We start from the raw sequence: 19,762 nt of genomic DNA on the forward strand, positions 1-19,762 counted from the left end.
ATTTAGAAAAGTGATGTACACGCTTATTAGTAATAAGGAAACAAAATTTATGAATAGAATTATGTATTATGAGCAACAGTAAATAAATTTTAACTTTGACATACAACGTCGTTACATTGGTCCCTAAATTAAATTTAAATCGATCATTATGAACATTAAAGAAAGAAATGGCACATTAAATGTATATTATTTCTTTTCCTCGTTTACGGTAAACTTTAAAAATTAACTAAAACTACATGCGTACAATTGTAACTTTTAGCTCATCATTAATGAAAGATAAAACTACTGAATATACATATATTATTCGTGTTTTAAGCAGGTAATGTCGTATAACATTGCTTAACTAATACATACCATTTGTTAACAAATTAAATAAATAAAGCACTAATCTCTTTGGTATGAGACTCACGCGAGAATTGCTTTTCTCCTATTATATTATAGTGCTTCGTAACTGATGTCTATGGTTTTATCGTTAAAATTCGTTATTTGACTCTTAATAATCTGTTATGGTATCGTACAGTAGTACAATAAATAAACATTGTAAATTCAATTATGATCAATCAGTTGTCTTTCATGCATAGAATTAATGCTTTTCTGTTGTTTTTCTTTGTGCTTAGAAATTATAAGATTATATTCCAATACATTATTAATTCATTATTCATAAGATTATGAATCTCTTGTCGTCAATTGTTATGAAAAGCATAAATTCTTATCTTATACGACTAAATCACAATAAATCGGTAATGCTTAGGTCATAGTTGTATATTGACAACATTAGTTTCATAAGAATCGATGAAACAGATTTCTGATATAAAATTGAGCATGAAAAACTGGTGGACGCCAAAAATATTTTGCATTTTAAAAATAGCTCTGTTGAATTGTTCGTATTGGCATAATAAAACAGTAGAAAATACTAACAACGGTAACAGTAAAATTTGCTTTAAAAAGGGATATATTGTAGGGAAAACGCCTAATATCAAAATTTACAAAAATACGCAGTAAAAATGGTAATATCAGCCTCTAATTATTATATTATGCATACTTTATATTTATACTTTCGTATCATAGTATTTTAGTCCATTAATTATGTGAAGTACGTAGTAGTTGAATATTCGCGTGTAAAAAGAAAAAATGTCAAACATACGAATCGTGTAATATGAAACTGTGCTTCCGTGAATCATCATTAGATTTTTGTTATAGGTATATTAGTGATGTATATAGTTTGTTCGAAAATTCCATAATTGGATGGAATAGCGGCAAAGCTTTTAGTATACGTGTATAAAGAATATTATAATCTTATATAATTATATATAATTTGTTAATTACTGTCAGTATTGTTAAACACCTTTTCACTGATGCAAGAACAAAGGTACAGAAAAACAAATGTAAATGGTAACTTTTTACCTACGTACTAAACCACAGAAGAGGTATTATGATAGACCTAACATCGTATGGGAGTTCGTGTCATGTACCAAAAAATAGTTTCTCTGGGAATCGTATTAAATCCAGTCGTTGGAATTTAGCAGAAACGTTTTACTGTTACTTCTCACGGAATTAACGAATAATTTTGACCGAGTTCAATTTGCTAATTTTAGCATTTCGTTCTATGTTAATAACTGTATCGTGTAACCGTACTATAATCGTGGAACACAAAATATATTAAATTTTAAGCTCATTCTATATACTGCTCGGGATAAAAACATTTCTATAAATATTATTACACGCAATGCTCAGTATACTGGCAAGAAAAACGATCGTAAAAAAGTCTATGTCAAGTTACGGACGGATCTTGACTAAAGTTATCTACATCGCCAGTAGGATGCATTAGCTTGTTTAAACTGTAAGGCGGTCTTTTTGGTTTCGGCGGTGGTGTAGGTGGTTTCATCTGAACGTCAAGATCGTCTGTAGGTGTTGGAAGCTTGTTCTTTGTCCAGTGCCCCAGAGGTCTATTTAAATTATTTAAACTATCTGTTCCGCAATGGGAAGCGGGTAATTCGTCCGGAAGATTACAGTAATCAGCTTCACGCGTTTTCACGGGTAATGGCGGCGGTGGATCATCTTCGGATGCTGTACTGTCTGTCGTGCCAATACTGTCCCTATTTCCTTTCCCTAAACTACTTGAATCCATTCCGTTATTTACATTTCTTAAATAATGTTGAGATTGGCCGGACAACCGATTACTTATTCTCCTTTCCTTTTCTATCTCTGATCTTAAAGGACGTTTAGGTGTTAGCTGCAAAGAAAAAAAAAGAAAAAAAAATCAATCGAGCGTAAATCGTAGTATGTTATACTATTTTACCGTTACACAGAGCAGTAAATAATAATGAAACACTTATATTACCTCTTGACGAAGCTCGAATATTGGAGTACTAGGATAACTAGATAACAATGGCGTAACAGGAGTTGATGTATTTTGAGATATTTCAGTTGTGGTATACCACTGACTGGTCGGTTGATCGGTTTTCGATGATGCCGCGGAATCACTTTTCCGTGAACTCCTTCGTTTCGAATCCTTTTTCTTATTTGTCCCCGGACTCGGACTTCCCAATGCTTTTTGCAGAGAAGCCGTTGACAAGATGTGCGAACGTATTGATGCGTTTCTGTGTAACAACAAACACGAATCACGTACGGAACATTCGTGCCTTAAATGTTCATTGATAGAAATATTAATGATTAATGTCGGCACTGATAATAGTATATTTACTAATATTCATTATTTACCTATTTAGTGAAATAACCGGTCGTTATTGTAGACGTTTAATCCAGGGACAAAAATGATAACAAAAATTATGTAAAAGAACGTCATGCAAATAGAGAATATACGAGAATAAAAAATGTAAGTGAACCCAATGTATATGTATATATGTGGCTTTTATAATTCACTTCTTATTTATAGCATAAAATGAATGGTATACGCTGACGAAGAAATTAATTTGGACCCAGGAAACGGTAAACGAATAATAAATATAACGAATAAATTAGCCGCAATATGCTAAAATAATTAAGTAAAATACCAGTAAATAAATTATTCATACGTGCGATATTCACATGTGTACATATACAAAAAATGCTAAGTGCGAAGAAATGATAATAGGATATTGTGCTTATCAGGTCCAACAGCAAAATTCCTGAAATCATATATACATTGTTCCAATATCCGTCCTTAGCGTACATATAACTTTGAAAGACGTTAATAAGATATGTAATAGGCAATAAATATTGTTGGTAGAAAGTGGAATAATAAAAAAAAAAAGGTTTAAGAAACAGCGAAACATAATGGAAAAATATATTAACAGCTATTAAAGAAACTTTTTCACGTGATTGTGACGTCTTTACCTTGATAAACTGACGTTCTGAGCGCTGGATGAGGGTGTACTGTTGTTAAAATTGAATGATGTGAACGACTTGAACGTTGTAACTTGGGATCTTGTGAGAGAGGATACCCTGGAGTGAGTTCCACAGCTGAACGAGATAATTACAAAGTAACCACGTAACTTTATAACGAGGAATAAGGAAACGTATAAAGGGAATCACAAGAAACACGTTTCTTTACCACGTTATCACAATGTCACATACAACAACACAAAAAGGAATAAACATACATTTAAAATGAAAAAAGCGTATTCGAAAAACAAAACTCGACCATTTCTCATTATATTCTCTTTACCCTTAAATTCAAAATATTCAAACGCTCTGTGTCTCGTGATTTACTTTCTATAACATGCCTTTCTTTCATTTTTATATGATGTATACACTTTAACAATGATCTTCATGTTTGCATGCACATGAGTATTCACAATATAATACAAAGCAAATGAACTTTAATGATCGGTAATAGCACCGTTAAATGAGACTAATGTTAGTATTAACAGTTAGAACATTTAACAACGATTAAATATTACTCACTCCGAGTTCACTATATTTGATTCAGACAAACGATGATTCTCTCCTCTCACCGTTTGTGGTCTTCGCATGGTAACGGTTTGAGTTAAAGTCTCGATTTGCAAATCACACGTCTAGAATAATAATGAATTTAAAAGTCAAAACAAGCTTCTTTGAAAGAAGAGAAGAATACTGACTCTTTTTCTCTTACCCTCTTTCCATATTTCGCTTCAACTTGACTTCGCATGGATGCAAAACACTGTTCCAAGCGCTGATGAAACGGTGATAATTCAGGGGGGGCACGTGCTTTATGCAACTGCAAGCCAACGCCTAATAACGGTATCTGTTCAGCAATTAATCCTTCTAACTTGAGAAGATCTGAACTTTCTTCTGGATGCGAAGCACGATATTCAGCGTTAAGGAAACCTTTCTCGTAGTTATCAATGCCACCCATTACCGCTGGATCTAATATGCCATTAAGTTTCATACTCAGAGGATTTAATGGAAGACTGTGATCCGCTTTATGAGCTATAATTAAATCTCTCAGCATGGTGTTGGTAGCTTCCATCGTTTCTATCGCATTGCGAAGTGGACTGACTAAGTATGTTTGACTGGATGTAACAGGGAAACACCTAAGAATTCCTGGTAAGGGATGACTTGTCACCAATACTGTCCTTTCTAACCATAACGATGCAAATTCGTTATTAGTATTAATGTTAGTCTCCTTTTCTTTATCAGAATTCACGAATGAGATTACATCCTTTTTGGGCGCTGGCCTCGAAAACCGGAAACGTTGTACGTCGTTTACTCTATGGTACCTTAAATGCAAGTAGAAGTATTACACATTCATATTTTTCAATAGCGACCGAATTATAATAGGATTCGATTATTAATACACTTTGCGCAGGATACATTGGAGACTAGGATTCAAATATTTCAATTTAGACTACATTTTTACCTGAGAACTGCATCCGCTGTTATCGGCTTCCCACTGAGTCGGTTTCTCTTCTCATCCATCAGAGGATCTACTTTATTGATTTGCACATACTGATGATTCGACTCTAATATCTCTGAAGTGGGGGGAGACAATTTATTCATCTGTTCTGCGTTTGGTAGCTGATTTAACGTTCGAGAGCAAAAATCACTGAGTCTTTCATATTCCTTTCCACGGTAAATGAACACCTAACATAAATAACACTTCGTATTAAATGATTTCCAATGACGAGCGATTCATTAAAGTACCTTATTTTGCAAAAACGCAGGATGACCTCGACCGTAATATGCAACCCTAAAATATTCTGGTTCCGGCCGTAATTGTTTCACTATAGCATCATAAAACTTGGCCATGCGTTGTAACAATACAGAAAGTTGTAGGTAGTCAAACGTCTCTTCTTCGTACTGCGCGACTAACTCTTTACATACGGCTAACGCACATTCCCACATTTTACCTTTATCGAAGTAATCGATCATGTCGTTGTACAGTGCTTCTTTTAATTCACGATGCGTTTGACACGATAAGTATCTACTTTAAATGACGATGTTCTTTAATAATTGAGAAATTCCAAATGAAATTGTTAAGTGATCAGTTTGACATCGGTACCTGTGTGATCTTAGTAAAGGTGGCAATGGTTGATCGCTCCATGCTAATAATTGACTATGTAATTTCAGCGAGTACGCCGCTTCAGTGTAATTATCACACTCCAGATGCAATTCGCAAAGCTTGTTCACATATCTGATATACATTTCCTTTCTATTTATGTCGGAGTAAAATTCTAACAAATTTACGATACATAACATTCTATGTTCTTGGGACTCCGCGTGAATAATATCGCGGTATTGTAATAACCGTTCCATGAGCTTAGCTACCGTATCCACGAAACGTAAACCCTGTTCCCGCATAGTTGAATGTTTCTCGCAAAGATTACCCATTACCTGAGTCCAAAGAGAACGAAATTGTTCATCCCCTCTCCCTCCTTCGACCTATTAACATATTATACTAATATGATACACAATCGACCGACAAAAATAAATAATAATATTTATCACATTTTACCAATATATCCAACTTTGCGATCATTTCATTTTCATATTCTGTGAAATTAGCTTTTATATGAGCAGGATCCCTTTTCGTATCGCCGTATCCTTCAACGATGCGCGAACTATAAAATTCACATTGCATCATATCAAAGAATATCGGTATAGTTGCCTTTCTTAATTCGCTTTCGGGAATTAACGCCATTTCTAATATTGCTCCGACCAAAGCAGGAACAAACAATATTTTATGTAGGCCCAAATTGAACCACATCGAACGTATTTCAAAAGCTGTCTCTCTGCGACGAAAATGTATTTTGATAATTTCCATAATAGTGTAAATGTATCTGATCTTGATTATATTGAAATAATTGTAATATATTTACGCACCTGCGCATATCATTGTAACGCGAGACAATGCGATTGCGTTTCGATGGTGTAAACATCTCCAACTGCAAGGTAGGCTGGGTCAAAAATGCAATAGCACAATGGAAAAAATTCGACCAAGCCTGTTGCTCGAAATTCTTGAAGAAGTAATCTCTGATGGTACCAGAGAAGTAACGCAGTGATTTCAAAATGATACTGTTTTGAAGCATAATCATTTCACACCAATCACTTGGGAACACACTCCTTGAAACTAAATCTTTGAATACCAATAATATTTCCATAAGGAAATCCAGCAAATCAAAGTTAGTTCCAAAATGTGTTATATAAATCTCATAATGTTGTCGAGTCATTTGTCTGAAATGTTATGCGTAATATTATAAATTATCCTTTCAACGAGACATTACAGTAACTTAATTTTTACCTGAATATTGCTAACATAACTGAAACTAGATTTCCAACTAATGGATTTTCTCTGTCCATGGATATAACTGTTTGAATGATAGTCCGTAGAGCTGTGAGCATAATCTCCTTCACATCCTGCACTGTACTTCCTATATCTTTCCTAAATGTTAATTCCAATATGTCAGATAAAATCTTGACACATAATTCAACCTATGTAAACATAAGACAGAAATGTGTCCCTTAGCATCCCTGTTGATCGTGTTTAAAGACTTTTGCGAAAAGTTAATCAGAAGTCAAAAGTAAAATGGAACATAACGATAATCAGCATTCCTGCAAATCTAATGTAAGATACTTATCCTAAAGTAGGTGTCGGTAGAGTTTTCGTTTCATTAGCATGTATAATGCCAATAATCCAAAATAAATGTCACACTTTAATTCGTTAACGTATATCTCGGTAATTACCTCCTCAGAATAGCCGCGATGCTGGTTGAGTCGATGTCGATTCTCGCCGAGCAGCCTGGCTACCTTCGCCACGCTTTTTCCAGGCGTACTTGACAGCCCCTTTTTATTTAGGCCAATAACCAAAACCAAACCAAACACAAAAATGAAACAGCCCTATGTTAGTCAGAATATAATGCCAGTTTATGCGAAAAATTACAATTATAACTTTAATATCTGTCCACCACCTAAGAGAGATCGTATTAAAACTACAAGCGATTAAAATGCAGTGCCCCAGAAGCAATAGAAAAGTTACAAAAGGGCATTACACTGAATGTAAGAAAGAATTGTAAAAGTTGTTTATTCAATGCTCTTTGTCGGGCAGTTTAAGATACTACTTTGATAGAGTATGTCTTTGTGAAATCCGATAAAAACAGAATAAAAGGACAAAACACATAAAATATAGTTTTCTTGTGAACGTCTTTAGATAATGAATAATTAACTTCATATCACATTATTTTATGAGTTCATGCTACATCAAAAACAAAGGATGTATGTTCCATCGCTCATGCTCTAGTTAGATTTTACAGAGAATGTCTTTAAAGAATGATGTAAGATTCATAGAAAGATGCGTGGCGGGAGGATGTCAGGCTGCACGGAAAGCACGAATAGTGACACTATAAGTATCGTATAAGTTGTGTAAGAAAGTTTCGAATGCAGATGAAAAGCTCCGCTCACATTTTGATTATGATAATCGATGTACAGGCAACATGAAAAAATTGCAACTGCCTCGAACACAAGACACGCATACCTGTTTCTAAGCGTTGTTACATCACATTGGTATTAACATGAACGAAACTTCAATAAGAATACGTCAGGCTACTCGTGAAAGTGTTCCATGTTATAGGAAAGGTTCAATGTACGTTAATACCGATAATATTCTTTAGTCGCTTTACGTACACTTCAACGAGTAACGTGAGTATTCAATTTTCTCCACAGTAAAACTTAAGAAGACATAATGTATAATGTAATAAAATCACAACATATTTTACCTCTTCTTTGGCCTCCAGTAAGTCTCGAACTAAAATAGTAATCCTAGGTAATAAAATTGCTCTACATTCCGCATTCAGGAAAAGCTGACTATGAACGATATCATTTACTGTCATCATTTTTTGTTTCGTCAATCTTCCTGTCGGTAAAGTAACTAACAAATCGGTCAAGATTATGCTCAATTGTTTACCACTGTATACTCGCAATAAATGAGGTATAGTGGTTGGTAAATATTTAAGACATGCTCCTTGCACTAATAAAGTACCATCTGTTTCATGTCTCATGAGTTCAACTATTGATTTCAATAATTCTGTTAACGTCTGAGAAAATTCTTCTTCATCTTGATTTAACCTATTACATTGAGGTTTTTAGTAATAGCAACTAAGAGAAATTTCAATGGTATTAACAGTAAAAGACATACTCGGTAAATAGAAAACGAGATTCAACAACGAATCTCATACAATATTGAAGACTTTTCATTGTTTTTAGAAGTATATCACGTTCTTGCCCGTCATTATTAGTAGCATTATCTATACGTTTACGTAATACTGCAATTAACTTTTTGTATGCGAGTGTCGCAGAAAAACTCTCAGAAATATATAAATCTAATACTGGTTGAAAGTGTTGATACTTTCTATCAGACACTAGACCGATAATGTACAACAAACACTCAAATACCATATCATCATAAACATCACTGTCCGAATTACTCATTAGTATATTAAATAATGCATCCAGAACATCCTGCAAAAAAATACTATGTAACTTATTCATACTTGTGAAATTTTTATATATACGAACTAAAAATTTGTATACCTGCAGAAACTTAACAATTTCTTCTCCATCAACTTTCATTAAAGCAGCCAAAGATTCTTTTAAGTCTGTATTATGCGATGCCCAGTTTAATAATCCTAATAAATCTACATTCTGTGTTAGTTTTGTTGAACAAATATTAGTGGCTATGAGAAAACTGTCCTTAGTACTTAAAGTAAGCACTCCTAATGTTGGCTTTTTCTCAACATTTAGTTCAACCTAGAAAAAAACAATACTCAAATTGTATTATGGTATTTAAATATTCTCTTAGATAACGTTTAAGATTTCTTATATTCTCATTTTCCTCACCAATTCACTTCTTGTAGATGGAAGTTTCAAATACGAGATATCAGCTTCTTCATATTTCTTTTGATCTAATTTATAGACTAGCAATTCATGCTGTATATCTTGCAATGTGGTCCCATTACGTTGCATTAACTTCACATAACTTAAGGCAAAAGGTTTCTCGCTTTTATCTTTCGCTTCATTCGAACTTCGATGCTTAAACGTGAATTTTAAATGTGCCTGTTTGAATTCTTCAATAGGTATAGCAATCTTGAATGTTTCACACCATCTTGGTTTATCCTCATGGTAGTAAATAACGCTATGATATTCGTCAATCGGCAAAGCTCCACCGCCCAGTGTCATAACACCTGGTATAGGAGTGCCAAACTCATTGCACACTTTAACCTATCAAAAAATAAAATAATAATATATGTACATGCATATAAAAGTAAGTAATAATAAGTATTAAATAATACCAACCGTTACTTCAACATTCTTGTCAGTAGATTTTGAACCTTTATTAAATTCACCACTAATCAATGTGAGATATAAGTCATTTCTCACATCACCTGGTAAAATAACTTCTGGAAAACCCATTTTTCTTGCAGTAGCAACATTACCAAGTACTAAATGAGGATTCTCCTCTCTCACCTAAGTTCCATTAAGACTTTATAATAAATATTATTATTCCAACCATAGTTTTTAAGAGTTTAAAGTTTTGCTTACTTGTTTCGGATCCCCTCTAAGCAATTTTAAACTAGCCCACAAACCCTGACCACCAGTAAAATTACCATTACTGCCATTGCCACTTTTCTGAATACTTGCTTCTTTTTGAGACAGAATTCTTCGTAATGTGCCATCTAAACTTTCTTTCTCACAACATCTGAAAAAAGTAAACAGCACCAACAAAACAGATCTACCTAAATTGTATTCATAAGGAAGTTTTTATGAATACATTTAATGTTTCAATTAAAATCAAACATTATACTTACTGTACAAATGGTATGAAATGATGATGATCTGAATCACCTTCAAGTTTACCAGTAATATATAATGTAATATCCATGGCTGCTACACCAAAAGGTCTTCTCATAGTTTCAGTATTTCTTGTTTTCTGGTTAATTTGTGCAACACTTGAACGTCGGTGATCCATATCTTTAGCTTCCATACCACCTACTCTAATTACATAACAAGCTAAATAAACTTTATCTCTAGCTAAATCACGAGAACCAAGATCAGTGAATAAAACTCGAAGATTGTGAAGTTGATCTATATCTCTGGCTAGTCCTTCCTTACTCCATGAAACTACATAGTTTTCGGTAATTGCTTTCATTTCACGACCATCATATAATGTCAATAGTAACTCTACATCTTCAGTCATTTTACATACAAAATTCCTTACGCTAACAAAGAAGATATGTGAGTAGACAGGTGCTTGTGGTTTCAAAGGCTTCTTTTTCATATCATTTGCTGCTTTTCTTATTCTTTCAGCAGCTGTTTCATGATGATAATACAATTGAATTGTACTTGTTTCTTCTGGATTAAGGACATTTCCCTGATCATCACGGACAACCATATCTAGGCCCAATAATTGATTGCCAGTATCAATCCTAGCTGTAGCTAATCTTTTCATATCTTTCAATTCATCCACTGTTAAAGTACCACTTAAAATTTTGCTTCTATATCCTATTAATTCTAGAATTTGTTGTTGCATGTTTTTAAAATGCTCTGAATGAGTCTATAACAATAAAGAAGGTTCATTGCATTAAATTTTGTTCATTAATTACTTATAAAAAAAGTATTTTGTACATGTGTATATATATATATTGTACTCACCACATATAAATGCTTCCAATGATGTCCCCATTCTCTTAAAACATTAGTAATTTCATGTATCAAACAATCCATACTCATTGATTTTTCTAAAATGTGTATATAGGATTTTGGAAAAATCCCACATGTCCCTTTACATTTGTTTCGTCCATAATACCAATCTCCACACTCTGCTAATATATATACCACTTCCCCAACTGATAATTGTAGTGCATGGGGGGTCCCATGTACAAAGTTATGAATGGCTGCGTAATAATAAATGATTAAGAACACTTAAGTGTCATGTTTAGTATACGTTACCTCTCTAATGTTTTAACCTACTTGAACAGCAAAACTAATGTTGGTGATATTACAAAAGTAAATAGCAAGGAATAAAGTTCCATTATTGTTAATAAATAAGAAGTTATTAATTTTCAATGAATTTATGAATAAAAAGTATAAGGTTTACCAAGAAAACATAAACCATATACATATGTACATATACACATCTATATACATATATATACATATCATCTATTTATTATGCAAACGATAATGTTACTGACGTTATAAATCGTTTCAATGATATCTGCGAGTCAATTAAACATTTTCTGACGATGGAAGTAAATTAATTTTGTTTCAGAATGAGCGTCGAAGTAGTATTACAAAATTTCTCGGGTATCCACGATACTTGTGCGTTAAACAAGAGTTAAAATTTTATCAGACTTGGGGCACCTCCCAGGATGTTAGATCTTGCAAAGGCCAAATTAATAATATTTCATAAATTATTTCTTACCCACTCCAAGATGTTCCTTAACTTGCGACCATGCCATTGTCATTCTCATTGAGAATTAACTATAATAATATATGTACACTAATTACATTTCGATCCGCACGTTTGTCGTGCGAGCAAAATACGATACTTTTTATCTTGACATCTAACACAACTATACGCAGCGAAACACGATGCTACTGTCTCAATATTATCACAGCGATGGAAACACGGATGAAGCCAAATACACCACGAACCATGTTTCAACTTATAGATTCTCCAGCGTTGCACGCATTCTTCCGCGTGAAAAACCGGGAAAAGTATAAAATACAATGTACTCTTTGTAAATAACTTCTACCACAGACGAGGTATAAAGATAGACAATGCAAGCTTATGGAACTTCGTATCACATGTTGCGAATTACCGACTGTGTAAAAAAATCAGAGGTTTTGCTCTGCCCTCTACATCTAAAGAACGGTGAATAGGAAAACTATATTTATATCGCTGCCATACAAAATCAGCTTAAGTCGTTATGACAGGGCGTGACACAAAAATGGTAAGGGAGTCCCGGAACCCCTTAAAGCATGTAACAAAATTTTACATTGCATGTTGTCTATCCTATACCTCGTCTATGATTAAATTTTAATCACATTGGATTATCAGTGGTTTATTGAGATTCTTCTGATTAAAATGAATCCAAACACGACGTAAATCTGTTTAGTTTTACCGACTTGGGGGAAACGAACCTTTAATTTCGTTAATTACATCAAGTCGGTAAAACTACTATTACTTAACAAGCTACAAAAAATGTACCTACATAGTAGATAGGTACATGGTACTACGAATGTAATATTATTCTTATTTTTGTATTGTTTAATAACAGATTCACTTTTTTGTACGAACATTCTTTACTGTTAAGACTCGAAATTAAATACATATCACAATATTTGTTTTCATTAAGAATGTCACCGGTTTTTTACTACATTCTTTCTCTTTTTCTCGATTGATACTTACGTATTCGCCTTATGTACGTATTTACAGTGAATTGGTATAGGAAATATATATAACACAGATTTGAATGGGTTTGAAGACTGACAATATTAGCCGGTTTAAGATTTTATACTGTGAATTCATTTATTTGAAATCTTTCTTAAATTTCATGTAATCATCATATATTTTTCATAAGGATTGTATTACGCGCATTTAAAACATACATATACAGGTATGTTTTCATAACATTGTTTATATTTGATTGATCTTATCTATAACATACGTGATGGCGTATTATCAATCCAATATATTAACAAAAGATGCTGAGATGTCTAACAGGTGAGTGTAAATTTAAAATATTGTTAACAATTAATATAAGAAACATTAAAAAATTTCATCCTTTATACACGTGTGAGAATACATTGTATGTCTACTCAGTTAAGCAATGCGTTGTTTGGAATGTTCGATTTGTATAATAACAAATAAATTGCATATATTTCTTCATATTTTTTTTGTATAAACATATTTTTTTCTTAAAGTAGTACAAGCACCGAATTTACACTGTACGTGAATAATTTACCTGGAGAATTAAATGAAGTAAGTATACATAACTGTTAAAATACATGTATTATTTATATCACTTTATGTTATTCGATTATAGTTATGTTTATTAAGATTAAATATTTGATTTTATATAATATTATAAAATTGATTGAAAACTCTACCTCTTAATAGTGTTTAATAAATAAAATTTACATTGTTCAAGAATGGTTTCTTACAAATCTTTAATCACTATGGAGAAGTTATTGGACATTTTTACCGACCAAATGCTACTTGGGGTTATATTACGTATGGTAAACGCCGTGATGCACAAAATGCCATTAAAGATTTACACGATGTACCACCTTTACGTTTGAAAGTATCATTTACCAAAGAAAGAAGATCCAATGAAATACAATTTACAAACATATCTACTTCTGACAATGAAAAGTCTGAAAATTATAATTACCCACGAGAAGATAACTATATGAAAAGACCTCAGTGAGTATTCATTTATATATTTTTATTGATATGTAATGTGTTTATAAGTTAAATAATTTAATTTGTAAATGCAGTCAAACACTGGGGCGAGGTAAACCAATGGATATATTCAAAAGAGTAGAACCAAACATGGGAATTCCAAAGTATAGTTCGGATAATGAATTATTATATGCTTATCCTACTGATCCATATACATATAATCCATATGAAAATGCAGAACCTTATGCAAGTTCAAATATGTTGTGGACAAGGTAATACAGAATCTTAAGGGTTATATAAAGGAGTAATAATGGTTTATATATATAATAATTTTTTTAAATACATTCTAGGGGTCAATTAACTATTTCACAAGATGGTAAAAGACATGTGTCTCTTGGACGTGGTCATACAATGTATGAGATCCCAGATCCAAACCCTGAAGTTCAAACTCAAATCACTAATGTGTATGAAAAACGTACCACTGTAAGTAATAGTGTAGATAGAAGATAGAAGAAATGTATATACTACTATTTATTACTAATTAAGTAAGTCTCGAATATTAAACATGGACATTTAATTGACTAGGGATTATATGAATATGGTAATGATATGTTAAGAGATGGAGTTGGCAGGTGTGAAAAATGTTCAAAGATAACAAAATTTACCTGTGAGAGATGTCACAGTTTCTTTTGTAGTAAGAATTGCCAAGTAGCTGCTTGGCCACAACATAAAATTGAATGTCAAGCTATTCCGTAAGTATTGCTGGAAGACATTAAGTTAGGATAAAAGTTAAATATTATGAATAGTTAAGATGTTAAGAGACATCTTACTTTTTACTTTTAGAGATTTGGTGTTAGCCAAAAGTGTTATGAATGGATCACAATTCCATAGTAATACCAGAGAACAGTCTTTTAGTAGAAATATGTCTTTTATCCAAAAGCCTCTTCGTCGGCCGAAAGATAAGTCATTAACTAATATGGTATTACCAAACACAAATGGTTCAGATGAGATTGCAAAAGATCAAAATCCAATCAAAGTACCTGCAGACAGTTACAATGGCGATACAAAAGATAACCAATCGAACATTGTTGAAAGTACTGATCAGTATCATACGTCCCAGCAAAATAATACTAACAAAAATATAAGTATTTCCGTACATGATAGAATGGATATGCTGAATACATTAAAAACTAATGAAAAACATAATGTTCAAACTAGTAAGGCAAAAGAACATAATGCCTTCTCATTTAAACAATTAAAAGATTCCCTTTCCTCTTCTGATAAGGTGACAGATAATAAGGAATCAGAACATTCTGAAAATAATGTTAAAAAGCGGGAAAATTTCAAAGATGTAACTAAGATAGAAGAAGAAATTGCCTTTTCAAAATATACATTTTTACCACCATCAAAGTTTGTGGATGTTAAAATAATTGTTGGAGAAGGTCGTGAATATTGGGTTCAAAAAGTAGAAGATCAGGACAGCATCAAACAGTTAATGAACAATTTGGAAAATGAGGTACAAAACGTGAAGAATGTACAACCAATAGTTGGAAAAATTTATGCAGTTAAGTATCGGGGAGTATGGGGTAGAGCTTTAGTAAAATCGTTGAATCCTGTAACTGTGCATTACGTCGATTTTGGTAACGATGAAGTCGTGAACACTGACGATTTTCATGAAATTTATAAATTTAGAAATATACCAGCATATTGTGCTACAATTCGTTTGTCTGAAAAAGCGTATAAAAAACATAATAATTTAAAATACAAAGACATAATAACCGTGAAATGTATATCTGTTGATAATAGTAAAGTAATTAACGTGGAAGTTCAAGGAGAACATGATGAATCCACAGCACAATCTGAAGTAAATGATATTTCGATACCAAAAGATCGCACAACAGAACCAGAAGTTCAAATATTAATGCCAAAAGCTCGAAGCTCGACGACGGAAGTTTCAACTTCGATACCGAAAGGTCTTAAACCTGCCAATAATCCAATTTCTTTAAAAATTTCTACTAATAGTAAGACGCAAACTACTTTTACAAAACCGAATACTGTAGTAAATACTGTATCCCAGGGAGAAACAGGTATTCTTGAGATACATGCTGAATTGAGAAATAATGTCTATGGTATCACATTATTACCAAATAACGCGACATTAGATTTTGAAAAACTGTTGAATGAACTGCCTCCCATTTGTGAACGGAAAGCAGAAAATTTCAATCATAGGTATATACTAATGATATACATGCGTTATAATATATAATCGTAAATTTAATCATAAAATATTCTTAATTTATAGGCCGCAGATAGGAGATATAATATGCGGTCGAAGACTTGACGGAGATTGGCTTAGGGGATATCTCTTGTCCCTGGATACACCTCTAAAGATGGCTATAATAGAAGAAGCTAGAATGATGGAAATTACTAAAACAGTACCATGTCCTGAAGATTTCGTGAACATATGTGCTTTTGGAGTTACATGTGAAATAATTAATACCACATATAAGTTTAGGGTAAATTTATACTGCACATTACATACAATTTTATGATGTATACTTTATATGTTATTTTGTACCATATTTTTAAATTGTTATTTATAGGCAAATGAACATTATGAATTCAAAGTTCTAGTACATAAACAACAGAACGAAATTGAAATAGAAATTTCGACGAGTGAAGAGAAAGTGAAAGCTATTGTAAAACCATGGACACCAGAACCTGAACAAAAAGCGTTACTATATGCTAAATTAAGAAATAAATCTGAGGTTTGAAGATTAATTTAAATTTAAATAATATAAGTAATAAATAGTACAGAAGCTGAATATATAAAATATATTCTGAATGTCCTGTCAAATTCATTATCTACTGTCGTTGTAGGTACGTTTGACTGCTTATCAAAATCATATTTCTATGTATGCCCGATCTTTAGATGTTGAAGAAGTAGAGTACTACAACAATGTTATGCAAACTGTTGCAAAATGTGCTCAAACAGGTATGCAAAATGTTTTATGATAATAATTTTCAATTTTTGTAAACTTTTGTATGTTTATATGTCAGCTCCATCTTTAAACGAGCCACCAGTTGTTGGGCAAATGGTAATGTCTCGTTATATCGATGACAATTATTACCGTGCAATTGTTACTAAAGTAGAGGATTCCAAAATTAGAATTTCGTATATTGACTTCGGTAACACGGAAGTTACCAATATAAAGAATCTTAAGATTCTAGATGACCAATTAAAGCAGGTTTGTTGCTGTTTCACATTTGCACGATAGTTTAACAGATAAATTATTAAACGAAAATATTAAACGAAACAATGTTTCAAAAAGCTACGGTCTTGTACAAGCAAGATTGTTTTAAAAGATGTACTTCAAGACACTCCTATGACTAAAGAGATATGCGACTATCTCAGTGATTTGGTAGGAAGAGAAGTTCCTTTAATATGTACCTTTGATGGTGTACCATCAAAAGATGGTGTATATCTTAAATTACATAATGGAGAATGTGTTAATAAAACCATAAACGAAATGTTAGTGCCAACTTGGAATAAGATCAGTGCAGAAGAAGGTAACTGTTGAAGAGTAAGAATTAGTTTGATATTAAATAATAATATTATTATTAATATAAAACTACAATTTATAACAACAGATACGACATGTTATATGATAAACGACTTAAGTACTGCTGACATAGGAGAAGTAGGTGATGTTGTGGAGGCTGTGGTGTTACATTGTATCGAGGATGGTTCCACGTATTCAATATGTCCATTAGATTATCATTTAATGACTCATGTTTTTGATATAATGCCTAAAATGGTAATTTTTATGGAATTTAATTCTTTTTACAGGTATTATGTACAAGAATATATTTACGTTAACTTGTTTGTATATTATCTCTTACAGATGACTGAATATTGTGAAAAATCAAAGTACTATATTCCTCGAGAGAAAGAACTATGTTTAGCTCTCTTTGATAATGGATGGTACCGCGCGGTATGTCTTCGTCGAACTGAAACACCTACAGCGAGCGATATTTTCTTTGTCGATTTCGGAAATATCGAAGTTGTTGCTCACACTGATATACGACTTATGCCGAAGGATTTCCTTACTCCTAATGCACTCGCAAGCATTTGCAAAATCGTCAGTAAGTATACAGTATATACATGTTTATTTAGAACATTGTAATTATTAATATTTTTGTCTAGATATAGTTCCTAATAATAAGGAGACACAATATTCGGCTGAAATAGAAAAGAGGATTGCAGAATTGATTGTTGTCCATAAGTGTATTAAAATAAAGATCATTGAATGCAGTGATGGAATATATAATGTGGAAGTACCTCTGATTCGGGATGAATTAATTAAAGATGGTTTAATATCACCGTAGAGCACAATATCGATAATAATAATAATTTACGTTTTGTTAAAAAGAAAGAAATCAAATCATATGAGGTTTTTGTTCTAGTTGATAAGAACATAAATTATACATTAACATAATAATAAATGTAATTATATTTCAAAGCATTTAATACTGTGAACAGATTATCATTATCAATATAAATAGAAATGATTTGTTTTCTCAAAACCGTTTGACTGCTTATTTTTGCTATCCAGTATTTTATTTTATAATTGTAATGAAACAAAATGTTTATAAAATATTGTATTAATATTAATAATAAATACGATGAAATTCATGGAATTATGATTTACGTTAGTTTTAATGTTGCCTTAATGTTAAGATTGTATTTTCACTTATCCTGAACTATATCCTTAATGGATCACACAATTAACCACTCTTGCTGCGGTTTATTTACGTTTTATCCTAACCTAACTCACAAACATCTGACTAACCTTTCTTGATGTGACAGTTCAGATGACAGATCGCTGTATGCAACCATTTGATTTAAATACTACGAGGCTTCCAAACAATAGGAATAATTAAATGATGAACGTTCAAATAAGACACCCTTACGAGGGTTTGTTACATAAGTACACAAATGCCATGAAAGGATGGCAATACCGTTGGTTTATCCTTAGTCCTGAGACTGGTGAACTACACTATTTTCTTAGCGAATCCGAAAAGAATCAACGACCAAGATGCTCAATATATTTAGCAGGTGCGGTAATTGCACCAAGTGACGAAGATTCTAATACGTTTACTGTTAATTCTGCCACAGGTATATTAATATATTAAATAGTAATATTTTTTACATGCAGTGAAGAACAAAAGCACTTAAGGAAGAGAACTATACTTTTTCAATTTGTAGTTACTTCTTTAATGTACATTAACTCTAAAGAATATTAAATTATTATTAACAAACTTCAATATAAAAAATATAGATTGTTTTATTGTTATATTTTTATTATGTAAATGCTTCTGTTTAGGTGATATGATTAAATTGAGAGCTACAGATGCCCGTGCTCGTCAAGAATGGGTTGATAAATTACGTGCTGTGACAGAGATGTATACCAGGGCAATAGCGAGCAGTCATCCTCCTTTGCCTCCAAGAGAACATTCGGCAAATGCCAATAGAAATCCAGTGGCTAAATTAGAAGTATTAGATGCATTTGCTAATTGTCAGGAACAATTAAGCAAAGTAGAGAAACACAACCATGCGTTAGCACAAACTATTGAGAATTCGAATTTAAATTTAGATCCAGACCTATTAGTCCTTAAGGCTACTGCATACACTACATTACACACATTAAGTCAATGTTTGAATATATTATATCAGTAGTTCTTTACTGAGAATCTTATTATCACTGATAAAAGACTCAGAGATTTTTTATCTACATGTATGAGATGCATTTCAATTATTTCCAGCAAATTATGTTTTAAACCTCTTATTGACAATCCAATTGTATGTTCTTCCAAGTC

The 19,762-nt window shown here is 32.4% G+C and overlaps 3 protein-coding genes across 12 annotated transcripts; 2 read left to right on the forward strand and 1 right to left on the reverse strand.

Annotated features, from left to right (window-relative positions):
- Positions 1 to 46: 46 nt before the first annotated feature.
- mbc (dedicator of cytokinesis protein myoblast city) lies at positions 47 to 12,308 on the reverse strand. Of its 8 annotated transcripts, none has more exons than XM_076373380.1 (21): positions 11,897 to 12,307; positions 11,125 to 11,366; positions 10,281 to 11,026; positions 10,015 to 10,168; positions 9,769 to 9,939; positions 9,313 to 9,693; positions 9,007 to 9,222; positions 8,612 to 8,934; positions 8,193 to 8,541; positions 7,165 to 7,263; positions 6,722 to 6,912; positions 6,304 to 6,654; positions 5,936 to 6,212; positions 5,483 to 5,862; positions 5,125 to 5,407; positions 4,841 to 5,064; positions 4,094 to 4,700; positions 3,907 to 4,016; positions 3,337 to 3,462; positions 2,342 to 2,600; positions 47 to 2,233 (listed from the first exon to the last, which is right to left on the reverse strand). In XM_076373380.1, exons 1-21 carry the CDS (start codon positions 11,943 to 11,945, stop codon positions 1,772 to 1,774), a joined length of 6,000 nt encoding a protein of 1,999 aa, XP_076229495.1. In that variant the 5' UTR covers positions 11,946 to 12,307; the 3' UTR covers positions 47 to 1,771. The 8 variants fall into 8 exon arrangements, 7 of the variants coding, with proteins under 7 accessions (XP_076229495.1, XP_076229494.1, XP_076229493.1 ...); XM_076373379.1 differs by having other exon boundaries at positions 5,125 to 5,404; positions 10,015 to 10,171; XM_076373378.1 differs by having other exon boundaries at positions 10,015 to 10,171.
- Positions 12,309 to 12,406: 98 nt separating this feature from the next.
- vret (vreteno) lies at positions 12,407 to 18,571 on the forward strand. 3 transcript variants are annotated; one of them, XM_031991649.2, is made up of 15 exons: positions 12,408 to 13,201; positions 13,402 to 13,459; positions 13,629 to 13,903; positions 13,978 to 14,154; positions 14,233 to 14,365; positions 14,468 to 14,634; positions 14,726 to 16,111; positions 16,185 to 16,398; positions 16,486 to 16,650; positions 16,763 to 16,877; positions 16,943 to 17,130; positions 17,215 to 17,452; positions 17,534 to 17,700; positions 17,788 to 18,028; positions 18,090 to 18,569. In XM_031991649.2, exons 1-15 carry the CDS (start codon positions 13,149 to 13,151, stop codon positions 18,269 to 18,271), a joined length of 3,759 nt encoding a protein of 1,252 aa, XP_031847509.1. In that variant the 5' UTR covers positions 12,408 to 13,148; the 3' UTR covers positions 18,272 to 18,569. The 3 variants fall into 3 exon arrangements, with proteins under 3 accessions (XP_031847512.1, XP_031847509.1, XP_031847510.1); XM_031991650.2 differs by having other exon boundaries at positions 13,405 to 13,459; XM_031991652.2 differs by lacking the exon at positions 13,402 to 13,459 and having other exon boundaries at positions 12,407 to 13,201; positions 18,090 to 18,571.
- Positions 18,572 to 18,679: 108 nt separating this feature from the next.
- Positions 18,680 to 19,679, forward strand: LOC116433505 (oxysterol-binding protein-related protein 11). Its single transcript, XM_031991659.2, has 2 exons — positions 18,680 to 19,061; positions 19,270 to 19,679. The coding sequence occupies exons 1-2, from the start codon at positions 18,827 to 18,829 to the stop codon at positions 19,620 to 19,622; spliced, it is 588 nt and encodes a 195-aa protein (XP_031847519.1). The 5' UTR covers positions 18,680 to 18,826; the 3' UTR covers positions 19,623 to 19,679.
- Positions 19,680 to 19,762: the final 83 nt, after the last annotated feature.

This window comes from Nomia melanderi, chromosome 13, assembly GCF_051020985.1.
Source record: "Nomia melanderi isolate GNS246 chromosome 13, iyNomMela1, whole genome shotgun sequence".
NCBI classification, from domain to species: Eukaryota; Metazoa; Arthropoda; class Insecta; order Hymenoptera; family Halictidae; genus Nomia; species Nomia melanderi.

Coding starts and splice junctions, on each gene's coding strand:
- mbc (XM_076373378.1), bottom strand. CDS start 11,945: ATGAGAATGACAATGGCATGGTCGCAAGTTAAGGAACATCTTGGAGTG. Junction 10,172..10,280: donor CATTTCATACCATTTGTACA/GTAAGTATAATG, acceptor TACTTTTTTCAG/ATGTTGTGAGAAAGAAAGTT. Junction 2,234..2,341: donor TATTCGAGCTTCGTCAAGAG/GTAATATAAGTG, acceptor TTTTCTTTGCAG/CTAACACCTAAACGTCCTTT.
- vret (XM_031991649.2), top strand. CDS start 13,149: ATGGCGTATTATCAATCCAATATATTAACAAAAGATGCTGAGATGTCT. Junction 16,651..16,762: donor AATTAAGAAATAAATCTGAG/GTTTGAAGATTA, acceptor CTGTCGTTGTAG/GTACGTTTGACTGCTTATCA. Junction 16,878..16,942: donor TGCAAAATGTGCTCAAACAG/GTATGCAAAATG, acceptor TTTATATGTCAG/CTCCATCTTTAAACGAGCCA.
- LOC116433505 (XM_031991659.2), top strand. CDS start 18,827: ATGATGAACGTTCAAATAAGACACCCTTACGAGGGTTTGTTACATAAG. Junction 19,062..19,269: donor TACTGTTAATTCTGCCACAG/GTATATTAATAT, acceptor GCTTCTGTTTAG/GTGATATGATTAAATTGAGA.